General features: G+C 35.5%; 1 protein-coding gene across 1 annotated transcript in view; it reads left to right on the top strand.

Annotated features, from left to right (window-relative positions):
* The window catches only part of FRAS1 (Fraser extracellular matrix complex subunit 1), a 377,453-nt gene that overhangs the window by 206,184 nt on the left and 144,279 nt on the right, over nt 1–26,990 (top strand). The window contains 4 exon segments of the mRNA XM_049789877.1: nt 1,746–1,862; nt 12,719–12,833; nt 15,166–15,303; nt 17,520–17,552. Of these exon segments, the coding sequence (XP_049645834.1) occupies nt 1,746–1,862; nt 12,719–12,833; nt 15,166–15,303; nt 17,520–17,552 (403 nt within the window).

Here is a 26,990-nt window from a genome sequence, read left to right on the forward strand (position 1 = left end):
GCATCCAAACTCTAGCAGCATCTTTATTGCAAATATGAAACAACATTCAGAGATTTTGTTCTCCTGGATGGAAAAGTTTTGGTGTGTTTGTTTTTAAAGTCTTCATATTTTATAGGCTTCCCTCAGATTTTGATTGGAAACAGCACAAACAGTATAGCTTATGTACTAAAATAAACGGTTAGCAACTTTTCCCATTCATCATGTTAGTGTCCCTGAAGGATTTTAAACTAAGAAAGATGCTGTTCTAATGACTCTTTTCTTTTTCCTTTTAAAGCAGAAAATACAATACAATGAGCTGCATGGATTTAATTCCATTTTAATGTTGATGTGCTGTCACAAGGCATCAATACCTCCCATCTGTTACTTTGCATGCCAGACTTGGGACTTATGCAAGTAGTATTAAAATAGAGCATGGCATAGTGAGGAGAAAGTAGGCACATGTAGAGTCTTATGGAGTCTGGGAAGGAGCCCCCAGATCACATGGATGCAAGTTCTCCAGAATAAAGTCTAAAAGAAATTTCAAACAATGTACTTAGCAAGAAATTTAGAACCATTCCCCAGGTCAGTAACATGTCCACATTTCACTATCTCCATTGAATTCAACCCCCTTACTTCAAGAGACAGCCTATATATTTCCCCTTTCCTAATTTCCAAAAGCTACAAAATAAGTCATCCTGACCAGGAGAGAGATCAGGAACCCACTGATCCTATCAGCCTTGTAACCTGGACACCTCAGATAGCCAGTTTGACCTACAGTCTTCTCATTTGTGAAAAATTGAAATAGCAGCATCTACTTTGTGGGAAGTAAGATACTGTTTGTAAAATAGCACAAGGCTGTTCCTGCAATAGATATTCACTGAATTGCATAGGTACTAGAATCAATATTATTAATTGATATTGTAATTCCAGGCCTCTAACATGGCCAACATATAGAAAATAGTTTTTTCTCTTAATTATAACTTTAAAATACATAGAGAAGAACATTCTGTTCCTCCCATTTCTCAAGATCCTGATCCCACCAACTGCAATTAATATGGATACACATTGCCATGTAAGTCCCTGCAATTCTTGTGAGTAGCCTGGGAATAGACAAGAGAGAAGGACGTTTGGGAGCAATTTTAGTCTCCCTGGAGGAGGGGAAATCATTTTCCAGCCATTTTGAACAGGAAGCAGTTAATTTTTGTCATCACTGGTCTAATTGTAAATAGCAATCATGTTTTGCAGTGATAAGACTAATACTTATTACCTAGGTGTAGATGTCTATGTTGGATAAAGATAAAAAAATATAGACTAAAAAATCACACATAAAACTTGTATACTATGTGCACATTGAGAGATATATGGCTATCAAACTTTTTTCCAGCATATTTAACGATATAGTAAAAAAAATCGCACATTTTATTAAGTAAAATTTGAAAACACACAGAACATGCAGAAAGCTTGCAGCATGCATTGAAAATTGATCATATTAAAAATCATCAATATATTAACAGCTTCTTTTTCCAGCTGAGAAAATTCTAGATGATATCTTATTAATTACACTTTTTTAAGAACTGCCCAAAATGTTTTACAATATACTTTTTATAATTAGTGAAAACTTAATACTAAAATATAAAGAGCAGTAACTTGTAAGGCAGGAGACATGGAATGGATGACAGCTGTGTCCATAAAGAAGAAAATAAACATGCAGAAACATACTGTAACTGAGAACAGCTTTGAGGCTAATAGGAGACCTTGCTTTTCAGGTATCCAGTGCCACTGATGCCCACACCCATCTGGAAAGCCGTATGTTCAACATTGCCATTTTACCACAGACACCAGAAGCACCAAGACTCTCTCCAGGAGCTTCTCTTCATATGACTGTGAGTAGTTGATCAAGCTCACAGTTTCCATTTGGAAGAAGCATGCTGATAGGATTTTATGGAATGTTATTTTCAATTAAATTTAATTTAATTAGGTGGGTTTTTTTTTTTTTTTTTGGTACTACCCACAACAGGGCTCAGGGCTTACTCTTAACTTGTCCAGGGATCACTCCTTGTGATGCTCAGATAATCATATGTGGTGTTGGTGGTCAAAATTGGTTTGGCTTTATGTGAGGCAAAAGTAATACCTACTGTATAAACTTTATGGCCAATGTTCTGCTTAATATCCAATAAATGTCTCCCAGACTGGGGAGCAAATATTAGTGGCTATGTAAAGATATTCCTCTTTGATTTGAAAAAAAAAAAAACCCTTCAAATTCTCATAGTAATGTGAAGGTCAGATGAAATCTACCTTGACTTCTGGCTATTGCTGACATTCTTTTTATATTCTCTGGAAAGCTAGATCCTCCTATTGAACAATTCCATGTATATATTTATCAATGAATTTTGGGTCTAATTATATAGTCAGTTATTGCTCCACCTTGCTAGAGAAACTTTTATTTCATGTTTTAAATTCTCTAAAGTATCCTCTAAGAGTATCCTCTTTATTAGTAAAGTTTCCAGGAGATGCTATTTATGCTTACTCTAGAGAGACAAGTATAGATATCCAGACAAAAGTTTCCAGATGGTGGGTAGCAGTTCAGAAAGCATAGAGAGATAATAACAGATGTAAAAATCCAGAGAAGTGAGAGAAAGTGTGATTGTTGGGGGGAAACTATCAATAGTTTAATAAGACTAGAGAAATTAGGAGAATAGAGGAAGTGTGTTAAAATGTGGAGGTCAATGCCTTACTGAAGGCCTTGTTGGTTTTGTGAAAAGGAGAAAGTTTACATGGAAAAATTTGAAATCAGAGGACTACTAAATTAGCACATGAAACTTAGTTCAGACAATTAGTCAATCCACTGTAACCACATGTCTAAGGGGTATGCAATGTCAGCACCCTTCTATGCAACCCTATAGCATATATTAGACCTTATAAATTAATCATTATGAATCCATATTTTAGTTAGTGCCCACATAATTACACTTCCACACAGTGTATAAGCCTTGAGCCACAACAAAGAAAGCAGCCATAGTTTTAGAAATTATGGGTCTGGGGCATGACAGAGACATAAAAGGGGAAATAGAAAGTTTTTAATGAATAGTTGGTATCGGCATTTCCACCATAAACCGTAATTTAAAGAAATCATAATTCAGCAGCTCTATCAAGTCTATAATTCATCATTCTGACTGGAAGAACTTGGATCAGAATTTTCTCTAAAGTGTAAAGAAAAATGTGCATACACATTTCTTGCCAAATGCTAATGTGGTGTTATTTTGAGGTTAGAGGAAATAAATGGGCCAGGAGCCAAAAATATGGTTCTGTTCCTTCTCTCCTGCTCTGAACCTCCAATGGCTTTTCAAGTTACTTAGCCTGTAGGATCTCAGATTACATGTTTGCAAATGAGGTCATTTAGTATATCAGGATAGTACAACAGTTAGTTTTCAATAAATTGTGATTGCTCTACTAATTTATTCCTTAAACCATACATCATTTATTAACATTTTTGTACATTAACTAGGACTATTGATTACGGAAAATACTTGTAATTTGTAACAAAAAAACTTTCTCGGTTCAATTATTTGAAGTCCACTAAGCACATGTTTTGCACATGAAGGTATTATGAATATGTATTGCTGAATACATGTTTGTATAGTCACACATATATATGTTTAGGGTTAGCTCTCTAATCATTCAATTTCAAGTACTTTTTGAGTCCCTAATTTATGCCAACAGCTTTAATCATTGAAGACTCAATAATCATTAAACACAGCCTCTAGGCAGAGAGTTAGTACTAGGGCAACATACTTGTCTTGCATTTGGTCAACCCCATTTTAAACCCTGGCACCACACATGGGCCCCAAGCACTACAAGGAGCAATATATGGGTACAGAATAAAAAGTAAGCTTTAAAATATCCTAATAGATCCCTCTCTACACTCCCTCAAAAAATTCTCCTTTCTGTGGAAACTTAGAATCTACAGTAGAGGCAAATAAATTAATTAACCATGACAAAGTAATGATAAGCATATAGACAGAGCCATAATTTTCATGCAAATGGGAGGCCCAGAGTCCAGTGGGAAGTCATAGAACAGTTCCTCAATATACCTATCAAATATGTGTTTCTAACAAACTCTGTTAATAGTAGCACTGCAGTTTTGCTAACCACACTTGAAGATTTAGTTATCTAGCTAGGAATAGAAGGGAATTCATTACAGGCAGAGCAGCAAGTGAAAACGGGTGCAGACACCGAAGAACATGACCTGCTTGAGAAATCACCGGATGTTCAGTTGCTGAAGCATAATTCCTCTGTAAAGAAGAAACAAGAAATGAGAGTCAATCATGAAGGACCTTAAAAATAAGATGAAAGGGTTTCTATACTTTCCTGAAAGGCTATTAGTGCCAGTAGGATGTTGAAGAATTTGTAGTAGAGAAATTACTTGATGGTAAATGACCTAAATGAAGTTAGAGAGGAAACAAGGAGCTCAAGTAAAAACCATGGAGTCGCTGTAAAGGTTAAAAGTTAGTGGGAATCTCAAAAAGGCTTTTATTTCCATAAACATTGCAACATCATTAATAATAGCCAAATAATAGGTTTTCAGGAAACAACCCAAAAGCGCCACAATAACTAAGGGGATCAAGGACATGTGGAATATGGACCAGAGAGAGGACAGTGGGTAAAGCACTTGCTTTGCATGCAACTGACTGGGTTTAATTTCAGAACTTCATCTGTTCCTATAAGCACTTCCAGGAATGATCTGAGTGTAGAGTCAGGAATAAAACATGAACATCACTGGGTATGGCTCAAAAACAAACAAATAAACAAACTATATATATATATATATATATGTGTGTATATATGCCATATACATATATGGTACATGCAGCAACATAATATTATTCAAAAATGTACCAGGGAAATGCAAATTGAAATGACATTGAGCTGGGTCACACCAGTGAGAATGGCATATCTCAACAACAACAATAAAAACTGGAAGCAACCAGTGATGGCAAGGATGTAGTAAAAATGAACCATCGTTCACTGCTGGTGGGAATATTATATGGTTCAGCCTCTGTGGAAAACAGTTTGAACACTTGTCAAAATACTAAGAACAGAGCTTCTGTATGATCCAGTGATTCCATTTCTTGGCATTTATGCCAAGAACACAAACATTAATTTAAAAAAAAAATATATATATATATATTCATAGTAGCCAAAGTGGAAGTACAGCCTTGCATGCTTGTGGCCAATTGGTTCAATTCCCAGCACCACCAGGAGTTATCTCTGATTGTATAACTAGAAGTAAGCCCTAGGTACCACTGGGTGTGCCTCCCTACCCCCCAAATAGAAAAAATACATGTATATCTATGTTCATTGCAGTAATAAGTACAACAGTCACTATGGAACAACCTAAATTTCTAAAAATCAATGAAAAGATATAGAAATGGTGAGCAATATGTGTTTATAAATGTATGTATATATATATACACACAAAATGAAACAAAGAAAATATAAAATCTTACAGTTGGTGCAATTTGAACAGAGTTGGAGAAGTCAAGTTAAGTAAGTCATAGATTAAGAAAAAAAATAAGTACGATATTTTTAGTATCATAAGACACATTTTTTTCCCAAAAGTGCATCTTTGGAGTGAATGCCACTTGGATCCGAAGCCTGAGTGCAGGGTAGAAAAGCATCTAAAAACGGCATCCAGGGTCAGGTTTGTCTTATAAAGTGAAAAATACAGTATTTCATGATATCACTCATCTATTGTATACAGAGAAATAAAATAAGAAAACATGCAATTTCAAAGTCTTGGTCTTTTATTATAAAACTAAGATTAACAAGCAGTGAAGAAAGGAAGTCAGACTAGAAGTGACATGGACTAGAAGTACTATAGGGGGCCCGGAGAGATAGCACAGTGGCGTTTGCCTTGCAAGTAGCCAATCCAGGACCAAAGGTGGTTGGTTCGAATCCCGGTGTCCCATATGGTCCCCCGTGCCTGCCAGGAGCTATTTCTGAGCAGACAGCCAGGAGTAACCCCTGAGCAATGCCGGGTGTGGCCCAAAAACTAAAAAAAAAAAAAAAAAAAAAAGTACTATAGGGACATCATGTGTGTGTGGGTGAGGTTGTCTTCAGCATTTTGATGGTGAAGGTGTAGTAACTTTATACATCAAAACCATGAAAGTTAATTTTTTAAGTTTTTAATCATGTTCTCTGAACTACAGTAAGCATTAAATTCTTTTATCTGTCACAATATTGGTGAACCTTGAGGACATAATTTATCCTATATTACATAAACCATTATAAAAAGTAGGTACTACATTATTCCAATTATAAAAGATATCTTTAGTCAAGCTCCTAGAAACTAAAAGTAGAATGATGCTTGTTAGTTTAATGGATATAAGTTTTAATTTTGCAAGTGCAAAGTAGTCTGAAATTAGTTGTACAGCAAGTTATTACTACTGCTGTACTACCTTGTTTAAAGTGGTTAAGATGGGAAAGAAAATTTAAGTTAAGGTGTGTGGAAGAACAGGCAAGGAGATTTAGGTTGGGAGCTGTCAACAAAATCTGGATTTGTGAAGCCTGCATATATCTAGAGGAATTAAGCTATACTTTATCTCAAGTATGCTATATGTCTGACACTAGTGAAAATCAATTTTTTTTGTTTTGTTTTGGGGCCACACCCATTGATGTTCAGGGGTTACTCCTGGCTATGTGCTCAGAAATCGCTCCTGGTTTGGGGGGACCATATGGTACACCAGGGGATTTAACTGCAGTCCGTCCTAGGGTAGCACTTGCAAGGCAGATGCCTTACCTCTAGAGCCACCACTCCATCCCTGAAAATCAAATTTTTAAAAGGTATAAATATTAGTGAGTGATTAAATGACATAAATAGGCATTGTGCTCAGTTAAGTAAGCAACAAAAGTAGGACTTCCCAGTTCCTCAAGAGTGAGAGATGGCTCTGAGATCAGGAGTTAAAGGCCTGATGAGTTAAGTCTGAATTGTGGTTTTAAAGGGTGAACCTATTAAAGGTTTTTGGAAGATCATGAGATATCCTGGATCGGAGATAACCCTTTGCTAAATTATTTTTGGCAGGTAGTAAGATTTCCAAGGATGATTTTATAGAGTGAGAAGATGAACAATAAATACCTGCCCAGAGACTGGAGTGATAGATAATATAGCAGGTTGGGCGCCTGCCATGCAATTGGCTATGTTTGATCCCCAGCACTATATATGGTCCCCTAAGCTCCACAAAGAGTGATCATTGAGCACTGAAATGGGTAATCTCTGAGCACTGCCAAGGGTGACCCCAAAAGAGAAACAATAAAACGAGATAAAATACCTGCCGTAAATGGAAATTTTGTTTTATGACCTTTCAGTAATTCTGTTATTCATCAAATTTAAGATTCTTAAGGGCAATATTATGGGATTTTTTACAATGCTAATTAGAACTGTATACATAGATATAGTTTTATATATAGTTATCAATCAATAAGATAGACAAAGTAAAATTATGGATTATACAAATAAATTAGTAGATTCAGATCTACTCAGTTTTTAAAAAGTCTATCCACCATTGACCTAGAAGATCTTAAGACAAAAATCTTTGATTTGTTTTGTCTTGGGGCTATATCCAGTAAGCTTAGCCTTACTCTATTTTGGCTCTGTACTCAGGGATCATTTCTGGTAGCATTTGGGGAGGGGTCATAATTAAGATTGAACCAAGGCAAGCCATGTTCAAGACTTAAACCTTGTACTATATTTCTGACCTAAAATATTTTTATCATTAATCTTTATATCTTTATCATCTAGTATAATGCCTTATAAAATAATTGGTCAGCATATATATATTAATTAAATTAATACGTGCAGGTCTACTTTCACATAGTAACTTCTAATCCACCACCTTTAAATTTAAATAACAAATTCATCATATGGATATGCACACACTTTGTATATGATATATCAAATTTTATATTCTCATTCTTTCTACTATATTGTTTTGTCTTTTTGTCTGATTAGTTGATCTAAGTCAAGAACTTGCTCAATAACTTTTTTCAACTTTGGTTAGCCTGGCTAACTATATAATGTTATTATATGTACCTTTAGTGTGTAATGTTATTGCACCACATCCTCCCCCACAACACACACAAGTTTCCAGTACCATGTATCTCTCCTGTTGTCTCTAGTTTACTTTTCTGCCTCTACAAACATGGGCTATTTATTATTTCCTTTAAAAAATAATTGGAGTAAGCAGAATTGGATTTTTCAAGGTCCCATTTGAAACAAAGACCTTACATTAGCCCTCCCCTCTCCCCACTTTTTTCTGGTTTTGTTTACTTCTGTAGATTTTGCTGTAGTGTAAATTCTCTCATTAGGGTTCACAGGGATTCAGTTCTAACAGTTGATCTGTTTTGTGATAAACTCAAGTCTAGGCTTGTTTGTTTTATGGCCGTGGGCTTGTGTGTCTGTGTTTCCTCTTGAGACCTTTCAAATACTAATAGAATTATTATCTATAATCTCTGGAAATATTTCTTTATCCTTTGAATTCTTGCTGTGTTTTATCTGAGATTTCATTGTATCACTCTCTCTTACATTAGAGTTATTGATCATTTCCCTATTTCTATCAAAAACTTGAACTCATTGAGAAAATTGTCTCTAATTTCTTTTACATTTCCCATAACTCTTTGTTTTGTACCTTGCACATAGTAGGGTCTTACACAAATCTCTAAACATCTAATTGTGTTGCAGTAACTAAACTATCAAAGAAGATGATTTCTTGCACTGCCTATATTTTACTATCTCATTTTTCATGGACATCTAATTTCTCTGGCCTGTCATGAGCTTTGCTGCTTTGGTAGCATGAAAGTCAACAGATTAAACTGATTCTCTTTATAATGGAGTGTAAACAGTAATGTTTATCAATTCTGACCTGAAGGTTTAAGTCATCCATGCTTTTAAAAGATTGAATGTTAAAATGTTCTTTAGATGTCATTGAAACGTAATGGAAATACTACATAGTGCATTGTATAGTGGGCAGGAGTCAGAGCCATATTACAAATGAGTATGGCTATAATTACATGTTGACTTTGCTTGTTGCCAACCCAAGTTCAATCTCTGATTCCTGAATGCAGAGCCAGGAGTAGTAAGTCTTGAGCAGCACCAGATATGACCCAGAATTTTTTATATAAAAGGAAATATAATGGAAATATTCTTTAAACTTACTGATGAGACAAACTTTTAGCAGGATGGTGGCCATGGAAGTCGGAATCTTCTAAGGAGTGTATAACAACTCACCTGCCAAATAAAACAAACAAACAAACAAACAAAACAAAACATGCTTTTATTATTTTGCTACATTTTTTCATAATGATATTTTTATTTAAAAAATTTTATTGGGCATGAGCACTCACCTTTATATGTTAGGAGCTTAAAATCCATCACAAAAAGACCCAAAACTTGTTATTTTGAGAGAAAATTTGATAATAGCTGATAAATAAAATAAATAATGCTTATTTACTATATTTGTTTGGATAGTAAAACAAAAGACAGATCTTGTGAATAGAAACAAAAAGGAAGTAGTATGGGGTATAGAATATCTTGCATATACTTTTAAATAAGGGATGAGGATTTTACAATGTTTAATACTGAATAAATTTTTTTTCCAGATAACTTAGCAATGCTGTATGTCTTCCTTTGTAAAATAGCTTATCTTTTCAGGTTTAAAACTTATTTTTACATAGTGAATGCTGTTTCCTTTCTTTGTGTGTGTTTTTTTCATAATCGGAGTTGAGGTAGCAGGGTTACATTAGTGTTTATGCTTATGCATGTTGCTGCCCCTCCCAACACAGTCCTTGAATCACTTCTAATTTATTTATTTTTTATTTTTTTGTTTTTGGGCCACACCCGGCATTGCTCAGGGGTTACTCCTGGCTGTCTGCTCAGAAATAGAATAGCTCCTGGCAGGCACGGGGGACTATATGGGACACCGGGATTCGAACCAACCACCTTTGGTCCTGGATCGGCTGCTTGCAAAGCAAACACCGCTGTGCTATCTCTCCAGGCCCCCTTGAATCACTTCTAAGTCACCTCTCTGCTCCTCTTTCTCTCACTTGGTAACTTCAGTTCTGTGCTCAAAGTCCAAGAGGTTATTGTTGTTAGATATCTTCCATCCCTGAATAGGCTTTATTAAGAAATGACCTTTACGGAAAGAAATGTAGGAGATGAGGGAAATAATCATGCAGATTCCTGAGGAAAGAACATACAAGGTTAGAGAGCCATGTGGTTAGAGGCATGGAACTGTTAACATACATAGACATTCAAGGAAGAGAAAGATTGTGCAGCTGGAACAGAGTTATCCAAAGCCAGTAAATTAATTCATAGGTGTCTGTATTGGTGATCGGGGTAGAAGATTTTACATCACCATGCCTCACAGGATATTATAAAAAATTTTTATTTTTATTCTAAGTGCACCGAGGAACCATTGCAGGGCATTAATCAGGGGTATATTATCCTCTGTATTTTTAAAATTTATTTTTTACTTATTTATATAAAAAATTTTTTGGTAGTGTGGGGATTCTGGGGTTTGAACCTAGGCCCTAACATATGCATGACAAATGATCTATAACTAAGCTACATTCATCTTCCATGATCTTTTTAATTATTTTAACTTGTTATATTTTACAACTTAGTGATTATAGTGTTGAAATTTATAGTATTGAGGCACAAAGTTAGAGTACCCAACACCACCGAAGTTCCCAATTCCTCTACCATCAAAACTCAAACTTACACTGAAAGTAACTGTAGGGAGAGCAAGAGAGTAGATGGGAGGCCTTGGAGATTGTCTGAGAGAGACTGGTGCATGAGCAGGGTGGTGATGGCAATGCAGAGGGAGAAACAGGTGGATTCTGGATGTGTTAAGGTAATGTAGGTATTATGAAAATAATAATATTCTTTTGTTGACAGATACTTTAATTTTAAAAGTGCCTTTTGTAATGGTTTCCCTGAAAGTCATTCATTCATTTCTTAACAACTTTAATTGATAAATGCTGAGCATTCCAAAAGCCAACTATAAAATTGATTATATCTTAATATATCTCAATCTGAACATTACTCTCTTAAGAGAATCAAATTCTTCCTTTTTCTGCCTAGTATCAATTTCTATTAGCAAGGAAATTATATCAATATACTTCATAGTAAAATATTTTCTTGGCTAAAACTGTTTTCACTTTTCATAGTCCTGTGTCTAAGAGAGAATGATAATTTTCTTTTTATATTGTTTCATTTTAGGGACTTCTACATTTTAAACATTATTGTGTTCTGAGAATTTTTACTCTGATGGTTTTAACATTAAAAGTAGCAGATAGCCCTAAATAATGAACCTGGTCACACTTGTATATTTGTACATGTGTGTACCATAGTCTGCTCATATTATGCACACATATTATTTGCTGCCTTTGTTTTATTTTGGGGTGAGAAGCCAGCTGCTATTTGCAATTCTAATTTTTCTTGCTCCTTACATTCCAGACCTGAGCAATAGCCTGAAATATGACTCTTAAGTATAGGGGTTTGTCCTAACCTGCTAATGCCGCCTCTCCCTAGGACTAGTATGCCTTGGGTACAATTATAGAGTAACTGCAACCTTCAATCTTTTCATGGTTAAAAGGAAGACTGCCACACCCTCCTTCATGAGAATTACTGAGCCCTTCTTAATCCCTTCCTAAATGGGGAAATTCCTTCTGGAAGAAACAGAGCTTCAAAGAGCAAGAGAACACATCAAGCTCTAACCCTCCTGGGGTCAGTTAGGAAGAGCCTGCAATGAGCAGATATATTTATTCTCTTATTAACAGCAGGTAAAGAACCAGACAAGAGTCCAGGCTCACAAAATTTTTTTCCCTTTCTTCTTTCTACTTTCTCTGTATTACTATTCCAGTCTGGTTATGGGGTTTTGAATTTGTCTTTTATTTTTCTTCTTCTCATTTTTGAGTATTGCCAGTGTTTCTGGGTTATGGATATATGCTGGTGAATGGATAATAAAAACAAAGTGTGCCCTCTGTTTAATGTTATTTGATTCACTCATAAAGGCTAGAAAAAGAAAAATTATCTAGTTATTTTTAAACAGAGAGGATGCAAAGAGAAATAATGATTCTTGGTTTGAGTTTTAATAAACTACTAATAAGTCTCTGAATTCAAGTGGTCAGCTACTTCTGCTGTTAGTGGTCAGGCTTCACAATTTTTGGAAACCAGAAAACATCACAGTTCACATTAGTAAACTAGGAAGGATGAAGGGGTAGGGTTCCTTCTTAGCAGATATAACTTTAGGCTATTAATTTAGAGGAGCAACTTTGTACCAATCCAGTTGAAAACAGGAAAAGCCAGCTGGGACAGCTTGTTTCACACATGTACAAGTACAGCTGTGTGCTTCATCCAGGGAATGATTGTGTTGGAACCCCTGCAGCTGGCACCAGCATAATCCTGGGGGCAGAGATATGGAAGCAAATGGCCAGGTGCCAGAAGAAATAATAGGGACTCTATAACCTCCTTAAATTCCGAAAGCCTAAGGGATAACCGTGCATTGTAAGAATTCTTTGAATTCTGGGGGCAAAGTATTTTACTATATATGATCATGTAAAAGCCCAGAATGAGTTTTTTTTGTTTGTTTTGTTTTTGTTTTTCTTAGTAAGGTTTGGTTTTGCTTCTGACTTTTGTTATCATCACCTTTTATTTTCTTTTGTCTTCTTATATTTTCTTTAGGCTCGAGAAGATGATCTGACTGTGATTCAGCCCCATTCCCTCTCCTTTGTCAACTCCAACATGCCAAGTGGAAAGATTATATATAATATCACTTTACCTCTGCATCCAAATCAAGGTAAAATGTGTAAATTACCTTTTGTCCTTCAGTTGTTAATCAGGCTTTAAAACCTCACAGTTTTGTGCTTATATTTCTATTTTTTTCAAAATGAACTTAATTGATACACACACATATATAATACTGTACGTATCACCATTTATTTTTTATTTTATTGTGACCAATGTGAATTACAAGTCTTTCACAGTTATATTTAAGGTACATAGTGACAGTGAATTAGGGCCACTCCCATCACCAGTGTTGTCTTCCTCTGTCCTTGCTTCAGGCATGCATTCCACAGCTCCTCATTTTGCCCCCTGGACTGCTAATATAGAAGGTCCCTTTTGTATATAACTTGCTGTAAATTGGGAATCTTGGTTCTGTTGTCGTTGACTTTGGGTTTGTTATTTAGGTCTGTATATCCCCACTTTAATGCCATCATTTGACTGATTAGACAATTTAGACAATTATGCATATATATTTAATTATTCCAACTATTGCAATACTTTCATCACACAAAAAAATAAATCTTGGATTAGTTTTATACAAATTCTTTGACCCTCCATGTTCCTTTAACTCAGTGGTTACTTTGGTGAACACAGAACTTTGCTTTGTCTACTTATATTTCTTAAGGACTTAAAAAGTGACCATTGTTTCAATCCTTCGGAATTTTGAACATTTAAGAGGGTCAAAGATGAATATATCAGCTTTTGGCACTGACAGTACTATTACTACTAAGAACCTAGAGTGCATGTATGAACTTCAAACACTGAATTGAATTTCACCATCCACTACCAGGCAGAGCTGGATAGACACAGGCTCTGTCAAATAGGAACAGACCACAGCAGAATGAACATGTGCTAAGGATAATGAACTCTGCAGAGGGCTAGGAGAGATTGGTCAGGACTAAAGTTATTTCCCTTGCATGCAGTCAACTCGATTTGAACCCTTGCACTGCATATGGATCCCTAAGCACTGTCAGGATCACATCTAAGCACAAAGTCAGGAGTAGCCCTAGAACACAGCAGATGTGGTTAAAAACAAGCAAATAAACTATCAAAAACTGCTAAGAATTGTTTAAATTGATGAACCGCACCTACGCAGTCCCTTTCCCAATTCTATGTCTCCTAGGGAAGAAACTTAGGAAAAAATATAAGTGTGAAACTGCAGTCATAGGAGATATGGGCCCACCCATCAACCACCTGGCCCCACCCCAGCCTATCAATCTATTACTTTTAAACATATCTAATAAACTATAGCTGTCCCTCACAGAAACTGAAATCAATTTCTATTGACTCTTCAGCTCCTTTCTCTGATGCTGGCCCCCAAGGCCCACTACAGACCTTTCACATGATAAAGTTCCCTAAAAAAATAAAGGTCTATACATTAATAACCATGACCCTTTTAATAAGTACCAAAGCAATTAGAAATAGTAAAGTTATCCTTCCCCTTTTGTTAATCAGCAAAGTCCTAAAGAGCTGTTCTCTCCACATTACCAGGACAGAAGGGAAGTTCTTTCAGACCAGTAGCTTGGCTATCTCCTGGATCATTGTTCTTGGTCTCCCAACCCCTCAGAAGAATTGTTCAACACCAAAATTCACACCTGTCCTCTTTTATTTATGTATTTTTGGTTTGAGGGTCAAGTCTTGAGTAGATGTACTTAAAATTTAGCCCAGCTCTGAGGCCTGTGGTCACTCCTAGCAATGCTCAAGGGACCATATGCATATGTACAGGAATTAAACTGCCTACAAGATAAGTAATTTTTTTCTATAGCTCCCTCATCCACTTTTTAAAGAGTTACAGGAACATGGAATATGACGCTAGTATCACTCTAGATGAGCAAAATTTAAAAGTAACAGGCAAATATGTACCCCTAATGTCTTTGTTACAGAGTGTTAAGTGCAAATCCAGTGAGCATTAGAACAAGAAGATTCTTGTTATGATTGCCAAAGATCATCACAGAGACTCAGAAATGACTGAAAGAAAGAACAAAAAATCTCCTTCCAGCTTTCCCAGAAGACCCATTTATGCCATTTTCCACTAATCTTGACTTTCAAACTGAAACTCAATTGGGAGAAATCACTTGACAAAGACTTGTGGAGAATTATTTGGTCAAAGTGACTTTGGGATATTTCATTATGAACAGTATTTCTTATTGTTTCTGTTCAACAACTCTTAGACAAGATTTCATTGGATGTTCAGATGTTCCCTTTTCTTGAATAAATGAAGACTAGTTCTCAAGAGAAACTTGAGAATAGTTGTTCAAAAGGAGGACAAGACTCCTGGGGAAGAAGGTTCTACTTTGTGGCTGTATTCTTCAATTGTCGTCATTCGTGTGATTGTCATTTTTCAGGTACCATCGAATACCGGGACCGGCCTCACACTCCCATCAGATACTTCACACAGGAAGATATTAACCAGGGCAAAGTCATGTACCGTCCTCCCACTGCTGCTCCCCATCTCCAGGAAATCATGTCCTTCTCCTTTGCTGGTAATGAGTTCTATCCTGTTTTGTGGCACCCACACACCGTCTTCATTTCTTCCATGGCAAACTCACCCTAACTCTTTCTATAGTCTCTCCAAATAGTAGTTTGATGGCATTGTTTATAAAAATTCAAAATTAGGGGCCAGAGAGATAACATGGAGGTAGGGTATTTGCCTTGCTTGCAGAAGGACAGTGGTTCGAAATCTGACTTCCTAATGATCCTCTGAGCCTGCCAGAAGCAATTTTTGAGAGTAGAGCCAGGAGTAACCCCTGGGTGTGACCCAAAAACGAACAAACAAAAAATTTAGATTAGCATAAGACTTGTGAGTTAAGGTATCTCCAGACTTCCTCAGTTCTCATTTTCATATATTTATGCAGCAGGTATAGTTTCACTCAATACCAGTTTGTGCCTCGTATGAATCAATTGTTGCATGACATCCTGCAGATATTATGAGAGAGAAAGAGGCATGCATACCATTCTTGGCAATTTGGGGAGTGTGGGTATTGAGAGAATTTAATTAATGCTTACTTGAAAATTGATTTAAGAGTTCTGGAAAGGAGGGTGTTTAGTGGTAGAATTAGATAAGGCAAAAGTGACCTAGAATGAAGGATAAATTCAGGCTGCTTTTGGAGGTTATTGGTAATGAAATGGTTGAAGCTAACCAGGCTTAGTATGAATGTGCAGGTTGTCTGGCAAACATTCATGAAGGAAAGGCTCTCACCTATATACGGAGGTTATATGTTACTGAAAATAAAGTCAGTGTGTCTAAAATATGGATGGTTAAGTAGAATAGAATGACTCCGGAGAAACAGAGATCCTATTACCCTGTTAAGATTTGAATATTTTTCTGACTCCCAGATGTTTAAGACTTAGGAAAATCAATGACTTTTCATGCAGAACTCTGTCTGCAGTCCGACGGAATGGATCTGAGAAGTCCAGTTAGGTAGGGTGGTACAGGGCCTCAGGAAATTTCACACCTAAGAACAGAGAAGTTAGATAAGTTTTTGTGTTTATAACATGAATTGACAGAAGGAATCTTCATAGAGAAAAGACTGAGTGAGAAACTGAATCTGTAATTTAAGCCAATGTATTTCCTTTCGCTAAACCCAGATTGCCTTCCCACTGCCACACCATTTATCTTCTCACCATCTACTACTTAACACAGCTTATTGAAAAGCAATATATTTGAGTTCTTAATCCCAAAGTATTTCTGCATTTATTTTTGTATTTTTATATTACCCTCATTCCCCCAGTATTTACTCCTAGCCCTGCTCTAAGCGTGGGCTCAGGAGAACCATTTGGAATGCTAGGGATCAAACCTGAGTCAGTTGCATGCAAGGCAAGTATCCTACCCATTGTACTATCTCTCTGACCCTACAAAATGTATTTTTGCATAGTATTCTTATTCATATAGGTCATTTTTTTATGGTGAGCTGAACTTGAATTAAGTAATGTTAGAACTACTTCTGGAGAAGTATTGCAAGTATCTCTAGTAATATTTGCCATTATTTATATAAATGCAGTCATCCAGAAACTGATTAGCTTCTCAATTAGGTTAAAAATCTCTAAGGGAAGAGATTTTTCTTCTCTACAGAGTATATTATGTGCTTAGTAATGAATAACTCATAGTCCATGAACTTTCTTGGTTCTCTAGCTCCCTACTTTACAAGCTTTTCTTTATAAGAAACTCAGGTTATCCTGGGATTAGAGGGTAAGAAACTGTGGTTGAAGTTATTTCTGTAGCTGATGTTCTTAAAGCCTTTTTAAAGAGAACAAAAGTCTATGCTGTATAATCTATGGATAGATGCCACTACATAAATCTCTCACTCAGTTATAGCCTGTAAATCAATGTCTCCGACATCACTCAATTCTACAATGGAATTGACCAACCAGAGAGCCTTGTCAGTCATATGCAACATCACTCCCGTTCACCTGTTTGTAGAATTTTATGTACTGATAAAATGCATTCAATAAATCACACTAATGGCCATGATATAAAATTATTGTATTGTGTGGTTATTTTATTTAAACTTAGTGCCAGTACCATTAAATTCAACATAATATTACCAAATTACCTAGTAATAGCTCTTTAAATCATCATAATTTAGTTTAAACTTTGCTTTGCTTTTCTCACTTCTGCCTTATAGTTTGTATTTCCCCATTGTCTATCTCTGGTCCCAAATTATTTACTATATTAATTTTCTCTCTTCTATTCTTCCAGGTCTCCCAGAATTGGTGAAATTCCACTTTACAGGTAAAGATTTTTATCTCAATTTTCATTAGAAACTGGAAATATTTTCTTTATTTATAAGTCCTTTTGCTTCATTATTATTACATTGAGCTATTTTCTAAGAAATGTTAACATTTATGTAAGTTATTTTCTAAAATATACTTTAAAGGTTATGTTATTTACCAAGGATATAAAATTAGTTTTGTTTAGCTCCATCTAAATTTGTTCTAATATCTGTTTCAAATACTAAATATTGGAGGTCTTATTCTCTGAGTCTAGACTGTCAAGTTTTCAGCCTGCTCTAAAAAAAATGTCTCAACCTCATTGTTCTTTTATGCTTCATACCTAAATAGGGAGCATAAGTAATAATTAAATTTATATAGCCCTCTCTAAGCAATGATTGGCACATAATCATTCCAATGTGACACTGATGAATAATGGTCATATATAGCATATAGTCTTAAACAAGAGTCTTTTAAATAGTTTTTAAATAGTTCTAAAAATAGTCTTCAACAGAATGAGTTCAGACCTCTATGGTCAGAGAATCACAGTTTCCTACTTTCAATTCACAGTACTGTAAAAGCTAAGGACCTATGAGCAAAGGCAGAGTTACATCCAGCATCTATGCTGGGGTAATAGAAGGACAAGCTTTCTTCTTAGGTCTCATGTAAGGATGATTTGACCATAAATAACATTCTTAAATAGCTGAGTAGTTGAAATAAACTATTTCAGGGGAATCAACCATCCACATGTACTGTTATATTTTATGCGAGGATAGATCTTGGTGGACTATATCCCTCAAACTCACAGACTTTTATTTATAGCTTAAAAGTTACACTTAGATGAGCAGTAAATTCCAATATTGCTGAGGATAACCCAGAGAATCAGCTCATTTTCAATAGAGACCTCTAGATAATTCAGATAATTGGCAGTGGTATAACAAATTATGCTTTGTGTATTTGAATAGAAAATTAAAATTATTAGAACAATTTGCAATACAAGTAATTTTATTTAATCATTGTAACTGCATAGACAAATCATATAGTATTTTTAGCATGATAAAATTTAGGGCCATTGGAATAAGCAGTGTGCCTCGATTTCTACCTTTGTTAAACAGGGCTATTAGGATTTTTTTTCTTAATTGAATCCCCATGAGATACATAGTTACAAAGTGGCTGATGGTTTAGTTTTAGTCATATAATGTTCTATCCATTCACTGGTGTACAATTCCCCCCACCAATGCCCCAGTTTCTTTCCTATAAACCCATCCCCAGCATTCTCCCTCTATGCAGATGTTCCTTCTTTCTTTATCTTCCTACTCCCTTTTTTTCCTTTTAAACACTGTAATTTTCAATACTGCTGTTGAGAGGTATCAGGCATGTCACTTAACCTCCTATAAGCACCCAGTTCTTGTCCAGATAGACATTTTTCAACAAATCCCATCACTCTTCTAAACTGTGTCCTTCTCCTTATTTGCAGTAAGCTTCCTACACTGGACCAGCTTTCCTGACCCCCTTTTCTTTTGTCTTTGGGTATTAATCTCATACTACCTATGAGTGCCATCATTCTATGTCTGCTCCTTACCCTCTGACTCATTTCACTCAAGATACTATTCTTCATATCTATCCATGTATTAGCAAATTCTATTTCCATAGCTTCATTTTTTTTCCTAATAGTTGCATAGTATTCCATTGTGTAGTTATACTATAGTTTCTTTATCATTTTCTTTATCATTTGTGCTTGGCCACTTGAGTTGTCTCCAGATTCTAGCTATTGTGAATAAAACTTCAATTAACATAGGAGTGCAGAGAGCTTTTTGGCATTGTGTTTTGGGGCCCTTGTGTATATTTTCAGGAGCAAAATTGATGGATCAAATGGAAACTTAAAATTTCTAGTTTTTTTGAGCACAGTCATATTGTTTTCCAAAAAGACTAGATCATTAGACATTCACACCAGGAATGAGTGTCCTTTTCTTCTGATATCCATACCAGCACTGGTCATCTTGTTGTTTTTTTTTTAAATATGTAAAAGTCTCTGTGTTGTGAGATATCTCATTATTTTTTGATTTACAACTACCGAATTCAGTGATACAGAGATTTTTTTCATGCGCAGTTTGTATTTTTTATTTGAGAAAGTTTCTATTCATCTCTTCTCCCCAGTTTTGATGGAGTTGTATTTTTTTTTCTGTTAAGTTCTACTAGTGCCTTGTATGTCTTGACTATAAACCAAACCAGATATTGGGTAAATAAGCTCTCCTATTCCATGGGTGATTTTTGTATACTGGTCATTATTTCCTTTGAGGAATAGTAACTTCTTATTTTAATGTAGTCCCATTTGTTTACTTTTTCTTCCACTTGCTTGATCAATGGTGTTTCATCCTTGAAGATGCCTTTAGCTTTAGTATCATGGAGATTTCTGCCTATGTTTCCCTCTATAGATTCAGGTCTGACATCAAGGTCTTTCATCCATTTTGATTTGACTTTTGTGTATGGCATCAAAGAAAGATATGAATTCACATTTTTGCATGTAGCTAACCAGTTTTCCCCCAACACAATTTGTGAAACAGGTTTTCCTTGCTCCACTTCATTTTTTTTCTCCTTTATCAAAGATTGTCTGTTCAGATGTCCGAGGGTCAGTCTCAGGATATTCAACTCTACTCCACTGATCTGTGGGTCTGTCTTCATTCCAATACCATGCTTTTTAAAAAATCACTACAACTTTGTAGTAGAGCTTGAAGTTGGAAAAAAGTGATGTCTCCCATATCATTTTCCCCAAGAATGTCTTTGGAGATTTGAAGTGGGGAGGTATTGTTCCAAATAAATTTCAGGAGCATTTAATTTTTTTTCAAATGGCCTGAGTATCTTTATAAGGACTACATTAAATCTGTATGATGCTTTGGGAACTACAGCTATTTATTTTAATGTTGTTAGTTCTTTTGTTTATAATTTCATTTTCCTCAATAATGATAGTTCTGCTCTGGTATTTCAAATTAACTTGATTCAGCCTTAGAGAATTATAAGTCTGAGGATTTATCTGTTTCTTCTAGGTTTTCTTGTTTCATGTCACAAAAATTCTCAAAGTAATCTCTAATAGTCCTTTGAATTATTTGGTGCTTGTAATGATTCATTTCTGCTTCAATTTATTTAGGTTCTCTCTCTCTCTATGAGTCCTGCTAATGGTTTACTCATCTTGTTTATTTTTTACAAGAACTGGATCTTGGTTTTATTGATCTTTTGTATTTGGGGGGCTAGTTCCAGTTCATTTTTCTCTACTATAAATTTTATTATTTCCTTCCATTTGTGCTTTGGGATCCTTTCCTTGATCCTTCTCCAATTTCTCAAGCTGTGTAGTCAGGTTATTTATGTGAGTCCTTCCTTATGAATGCTTGCAGAGCTATAAAATTTCCTCTCAATGCTGCTGTTGCTATATCTCACAAAGTCTAATTGCTCCTGTCCTCGTTCTTGCTTGATTCTAGTATTCTTCTGAGTTCCTCTTTGATTTCTTCTCTGATACACTGGCTGTTCAATAGTGAGTTGTTTAATTTCTAAACATTTGTGTTGTTTCTTCATTCTATTAGTGGTTATCTTCTATTTTCAAAACCACAGAATCTAGAAGATAGTTGGTATGATTTCTATCCATTTGACTTTGTGGAGGTATATTTTGTGTTCTAACATGAGCTTTATCTTGGAAAATGTCCCATCTGCACTGGGGTAGATTATATGTTCTGCTCTTTGAGGATAAAAAATTATATATATGTATATATATTATAGCTATATAGTCTATATACCCCATCTTTCCATTTCTTTCTTCAAGTCAAATATTCCTTACTGAACTTTAGTCTAGTTGATGTATCAAGAGGTGACAGAGCGGCTGGAGAGATAGCACAACGGTAGGGCATTTGCCTTGCACATGGCTGACCCAGGATGGACCTCGGTACGATTCCTCCCCACCCCCCCCGGCGTCCCATATGGTCCCCCAAGCCAGGAGCAATTTCTGGGCGCATAGCTAGGAGTAACCTCTGAGCATCACTGGGTGTGGCCAAAAACAAAAAATGGGGGTGACAGAGCAGTGATGAAGTCTTTGACTACTATTGTGCTAGCAGCAGCCTTTTTTTTAAAGTCAATTAGAAGTTCTTATATGTATTTTTCTTTCATTAGGTACATAAATGTTTTTAAGGGTGCAAATTCTTCCTAAGAGTGTGAGTTCTTTCATGATCATTAAGAAGTAACCTTAACTGTCTCTTATAACCTATTTCAGCTTGAAGTCTACATCATTTTGGTACTGGTATGGGTACCCTGAACTTTTTAGAGAGTATTATCTCAAAGAATTATATTTCATCCTTAGACTATGAGTCTGTATTTGTTCTGACTGTTCCAATGTGTTTCTTGCAGGCTGCAGGTTATTAGGTTCAATTTTCTAATTCTTCTTGCCACTCTGTGTCTCTTAATTTGTACAATAAGCCCATTGACATTGAGGGAGAGTATTGTCTTGGAGTTATATGACATATTTCTGGAGGAGTTTGGCACATCCTGTCTTAAAGTAACCACTGCAGTTCTTCTTGTAAAGATGGTTTTGAGTCTCTGATATTCCTGTGCTGTTGCTTATCTGTGAAATTATGCTTTGTTTTTTCATATCTGAATGGAACTCTGGCTAAGTAAAGCGTTCTTGCTGAGACATTCGTTTCATTGAGTTTTTTCACATTATCCCGCCATTATTTTTGAGCCTAGAGGATTTCCTTTGGTAAATCTGATATAAATCTTAACAATACTCCTTTGTACATGATTTCTTCCTTTAATCTTACTGTTTTTACTATTTTATTGCTTTCTGTTAGTTATTTCATTATTATGATTAGAATGTGTCTTTAAATATTTTTATTTGAATCGCTTTTAGCTAGTATGTTTTGGACATCTAGGATATAGGTTCAATGACTTTTCAGCTCTGGGAACTTCTCAGCAATGTTGCCTTTAATTGTTGCTTCCTCTAGGGGTTGTCTTCCTAGCTCCTTGGAATCCGATGAATCTCATGATGTTCCTTCTGAATTCATCCCATTGATTTCTTGTTAGCTGTTTGTTTATTTTGAAATATTTTCCATCTCCTGCTGTTGTCTAGAGGTGTTATGTATCTTATCTTCAATCCCACTGATTTTGTCTTCAGCAGCTGTTACTCAGATGGAGAGGCCTTCTAGTAAATTTTTTTTATTTTGCCTACCAAATGTTTCAGTTCTGTTATTTCTCGAAATATTTATGTTCTCATATCTTCTTATATTTTATTCTGTCTTTTCTATTGTTTCTTTGAATTCCTTGACTATCCTCAACAATTCCTCTCTCTATGGAGAGGTCATATCACTAGTCAATACAGAATGGGTCTTCAGAACTACTATCTTACTAAGTGTTACCTATTTCTACATTGTGTTCCTACTGTGATTTTCCAATGTAGTGGTGTTTCATGATGAAGTATGAAGAGGGTAAGATATGTACAGCCACAGAAAGGAGCACAGTGGCCATACTCTTCTTGAATTTCTTGGGGGCAAAATGGTGTCCCTGAGTTACAAACAGGACTGATATACCATTCTGCCTCAATTTCCTTTATTGGGATTTTAATTCATGTGTCTGATAATTAGTTTAGTATGATCTAGGTATGCATTTGGTATATCAAATGCAGGTATTTTGGTAGTACCATTTAGTTTTCAAGTTTTAGACTTTTACCTGAAGACTTAAGTAATTGAAAGGATTACTAATTAACTTCTCTAAGAATTTAAGTTAAATGAATATTAAGCATACTGTGCGGAGTAAAGGAAATGTCTACTTACAAGAATTTAGCTTGCTTTTCTTGAAGATTTATTTTTAGTTTCATAAGCATAACAACTCATGCATTCCTATGTTTTTTTATTTGCTTATTTTGGTTTGATACCACATCTGGTGGCGCTTAGGGATTTCTCCTAGCTCTTCACAGAGTGACGGGGCATGAGGAACCATAGCATATGCTGGGGAGCAAACAGTTCAGCCACATGCAAATACCCTACTTATTTTGCTATTACTCAAGCCCCATAATTCCTATATTTATTGAAAAGAATCTGATTATCAGTAGATGACAAATTTAACCCAGAATACTTGAGCATCAACTGTATAATTATATTTCTCTCATCCTGGAATAAATGAATAGTGCTTACAGAGGAGTAATCCTTTCTTGTTCACATACGAGGTGTGATACTATCCCTTACATACCCCTCTTACATACATACATATTTTTAAAAGATATATGTATAGTAAATTTAAATATTGAGTACTCCATTTTATTTCACTAAAAGTTTCTTTGGCACTTACTAAGGCAAGAAACCCAAGAAAGTCCAGTAGAAGATAGAGCAAGTGAATTACTCAAACACTAGTTACTGACTGTAAGAGCACAGAGAGCACTTCTGTATTCTGTATTGTGGGAAAAGCTTCAAGGAAAGGGCAGGAATAAGTCCTCACTCAGAGAAATGAGTAAGAAATTGTTGGGAAAACAATAGTGGTGTCTAATTGTCAAAAGAATCTGGCAGAGTTAAGATCACAAGACTAGAGAGAAACGTCTAAGGGGAATAACATCTCTTGCATCCCATCTCAATATTAATGTGAGCACATGTACAAATCTTTAAGTCATTTTCTCCATTTGTACAAAGATAATATTGGTTTATAATAGTGGATATGCTTTGGGAGTACAGTGTAAGATTTTTGTTATATGATTTTTTCTTATACTTTGTGATGACCTTTTTAAAGTGAAGTTTGTTCAGAGTCATCCTTTCCCTGCTTCCTCACATACCTAGTCTATCCCAATATTAGTATCATTCACTAGAGGGTACATTTTTAAGCCAATAATGAATGTACATTGACATATTGCAATCACCCAAAACCATAGGGCTCACTCTGGATATGCATTCTGTGGGTTTGGTTCAGTGCATAATGACATGCCAATCATAATACAAAAAAAGATTTTTACTACCCTAAAAATCTTGTATGTTTCACTTACTCATCTCCCCAACCTTCCTCCTACCTCTGGAAACAATCATCTTTTATTGTCTCCCATAGTTTGACTTTTCTAGAATGTCACATAGTTAAAATAATTTGTGTGTAGTAATTTTAGCTTAGCTCTTTTTTCGCTTGGTTGTAGTCACTTAAAAGTTCCCCTGTGTCTTTTCATGCCTTGTTTGTTCTTTTCCTTTTGGTTCCAAACCATATTCCATTGTCTGGAAATATGTACTGAACTGTTTTTACTCCTTTACCTACTGGAAGACATCTTGGCTGCTTCCAACTTTTAGAAACTACTATATACTTTTTTGTGCCAAAAAGCCTTTTTTTTTTTTCGCCTCGAACACAAGCTCTTTATTCTTTCCTCAATTGCCCCACCTAAAAGATCCAGGTGGGACGACAAGCAAAAACAATTCTACAAAAATACACTACAAGTTGGTTGTTTCCAACTTTTAGAAACTACTATATACTTCTGTCACAGTTCGTGTATGTGTGTGGACATAAATCCGTAATCAATGCTGAGGATTGAAATTGATGTATAATAATATAAAATATGTTTCATTTTATAAGAACCAGCCTGACTGTTTTTCAAAGTGGCTGTGCCATTTTGTATCCTCATCAGCAATGAATGTAAATTTCCTTTTTTCCAGACTTTCATCAGTCATTGTAATGAACACTCACTGGTATCTCATTTCATTTGTAATTTGTGTGTTTGTGGTGTGTGCGTTTTGGGGGGTGGGGCACACTCGGTGTACAGGTGGCTCCGCACTCAAGAATCACTCCTGGTGGACTCAAGAAATCTTATGGGATCCTGGCTATCAAATCTGGATCAGGTGTGTGCAAGAAAAGCACCCTATCTGTTGTACTATCTCTATGGCCCTGGTATCTCATTTGTATTTCTCTGAGTACATGTGATGAAAAGCATCTTCTCATATTCCTAGCTATCATACTTCTATATTAGATTTGGTGACTATTTTTTAAGGAGAGGAGACACACACAATGCTCATTTGTTGCTTGGGGGCCACAAAGAATCAGGGCTTCAATATAAGACTTGTGTTTTAGCTATTTTAACTTCCTCATTGGCCCTCTTGGCTCTGGTTAGTGTCTGTTAAAGTCTTTGACCCATAGTTTGGTTAGATGATGTGTTTATATTTTTGTTTGGGGGTATTTTTGGTGTAGGGCACACTTAAGCAGTGTTCAGGGGTTATTTCTAGCTAGTGACTCCAAGCAGAGCACAGGGGACCACCACATGGTGCCAGTGATGGAACCAAACCTTACAGGGTAAGAACATGCCTAATTGCCCTTTATGCTCTCTCCCCAACCCCCATCCATCTTTGAATTAGATGGTTTGGATTTTTTTGTAGTTGTTATCCTTCTATTATAATGTGTGTTTGCAAATATTTTCTCACAATTTATAGTTTGTTCTCATTGTCTAATATTGTCTTGGAGCAGATGTTTTCAGTTATATTGATATTTAACTTATCAATATTTTTCATGGGTTTTGTTTTTATTATCACATGCAAAAGCTATCACTATACTTACAACATCAATATGATCTCCTACATGGTCTATGGCTTTGCATTTTATTTTATATTTATCCATTTTGAGTTAAACTTTAATTTTTCCAACAGCACACCTTTACCATAGTGTCTGCTTCCATACACCATTGTCTTATGGTCCCTTCTGCTAACCTCATTCTGTAAACCAGTTTTCATGTTCTATTATCTTTGTTAATTTTTAGTACTTTCTTATATCCCATATTTGAGAGAAATCATTGTTTCTGCCCCTCTCCTTCTTGCTGACTTTCTTCTGTATTTTCTTGTAGCCAAGTAGTATTCCTTGCTAGCATAACTCTGTGCCTGTATGTTATTTATTATAATTGAGAAATATGTGCTAGATGATAGTTTTCTTTCATTTTTTTTAATAAATTTTTATTGGGATCAAAGTGTATTGCAAGTCGTTCACAGAATTATTTATGGTACATAGTGACAATGAATGAAGGGAATTCCCATCATCAGTATTGTCCTCCCTCCACCCCTGCTCCCAGCATGTATCCCATATCTCCCTCCTTTACCCCCCAGAATACTAGTGTAACTGGTCTCCACTTTACAGCTTGTTGTAGATTGGGTATCTATTCTGTGGTCATTGACTTTGGGTTTGGTGTTCAAGTCTGATCATTTTTTATTTTCACTACATGTTTATATGACTGTTCCTGGTATCATCATTTTCCCCTCTCAATTTGTGAGGCTGAATGATTCAAGTTATGTGATTCTATTGGAGATAAAAGGGATAAGGAAAAGAGAAGAAAAAATACCAAAAAAAAGAGAAAAGAGAGAAAAGAAAAAAGAAAGAAAAGAAAAATGCACCCAACAAAAAAAATCACCAAATAATATCCACACAATTGAAAAAGAAAGATGTGGAAGAAAAAAGAGAAGGAAAATCATATTAAAAACAGACA

Source organism: Suncus etruscus, chromosome 16 (genome assembly GCF_024139225.1).
Source record: "Suncus etruscus isolate mSunEtr1 chromosome 16, mSunEtr1.pri.cur, whole genome shotgun sequence".
Classification (NCBI taxonomy): domain Eukaryota; kingdom Metazoa; phylum Chordata; class Mammalia; order Eulipotyphla; family Soricidae; genus Suncus; species Suncus etruscus.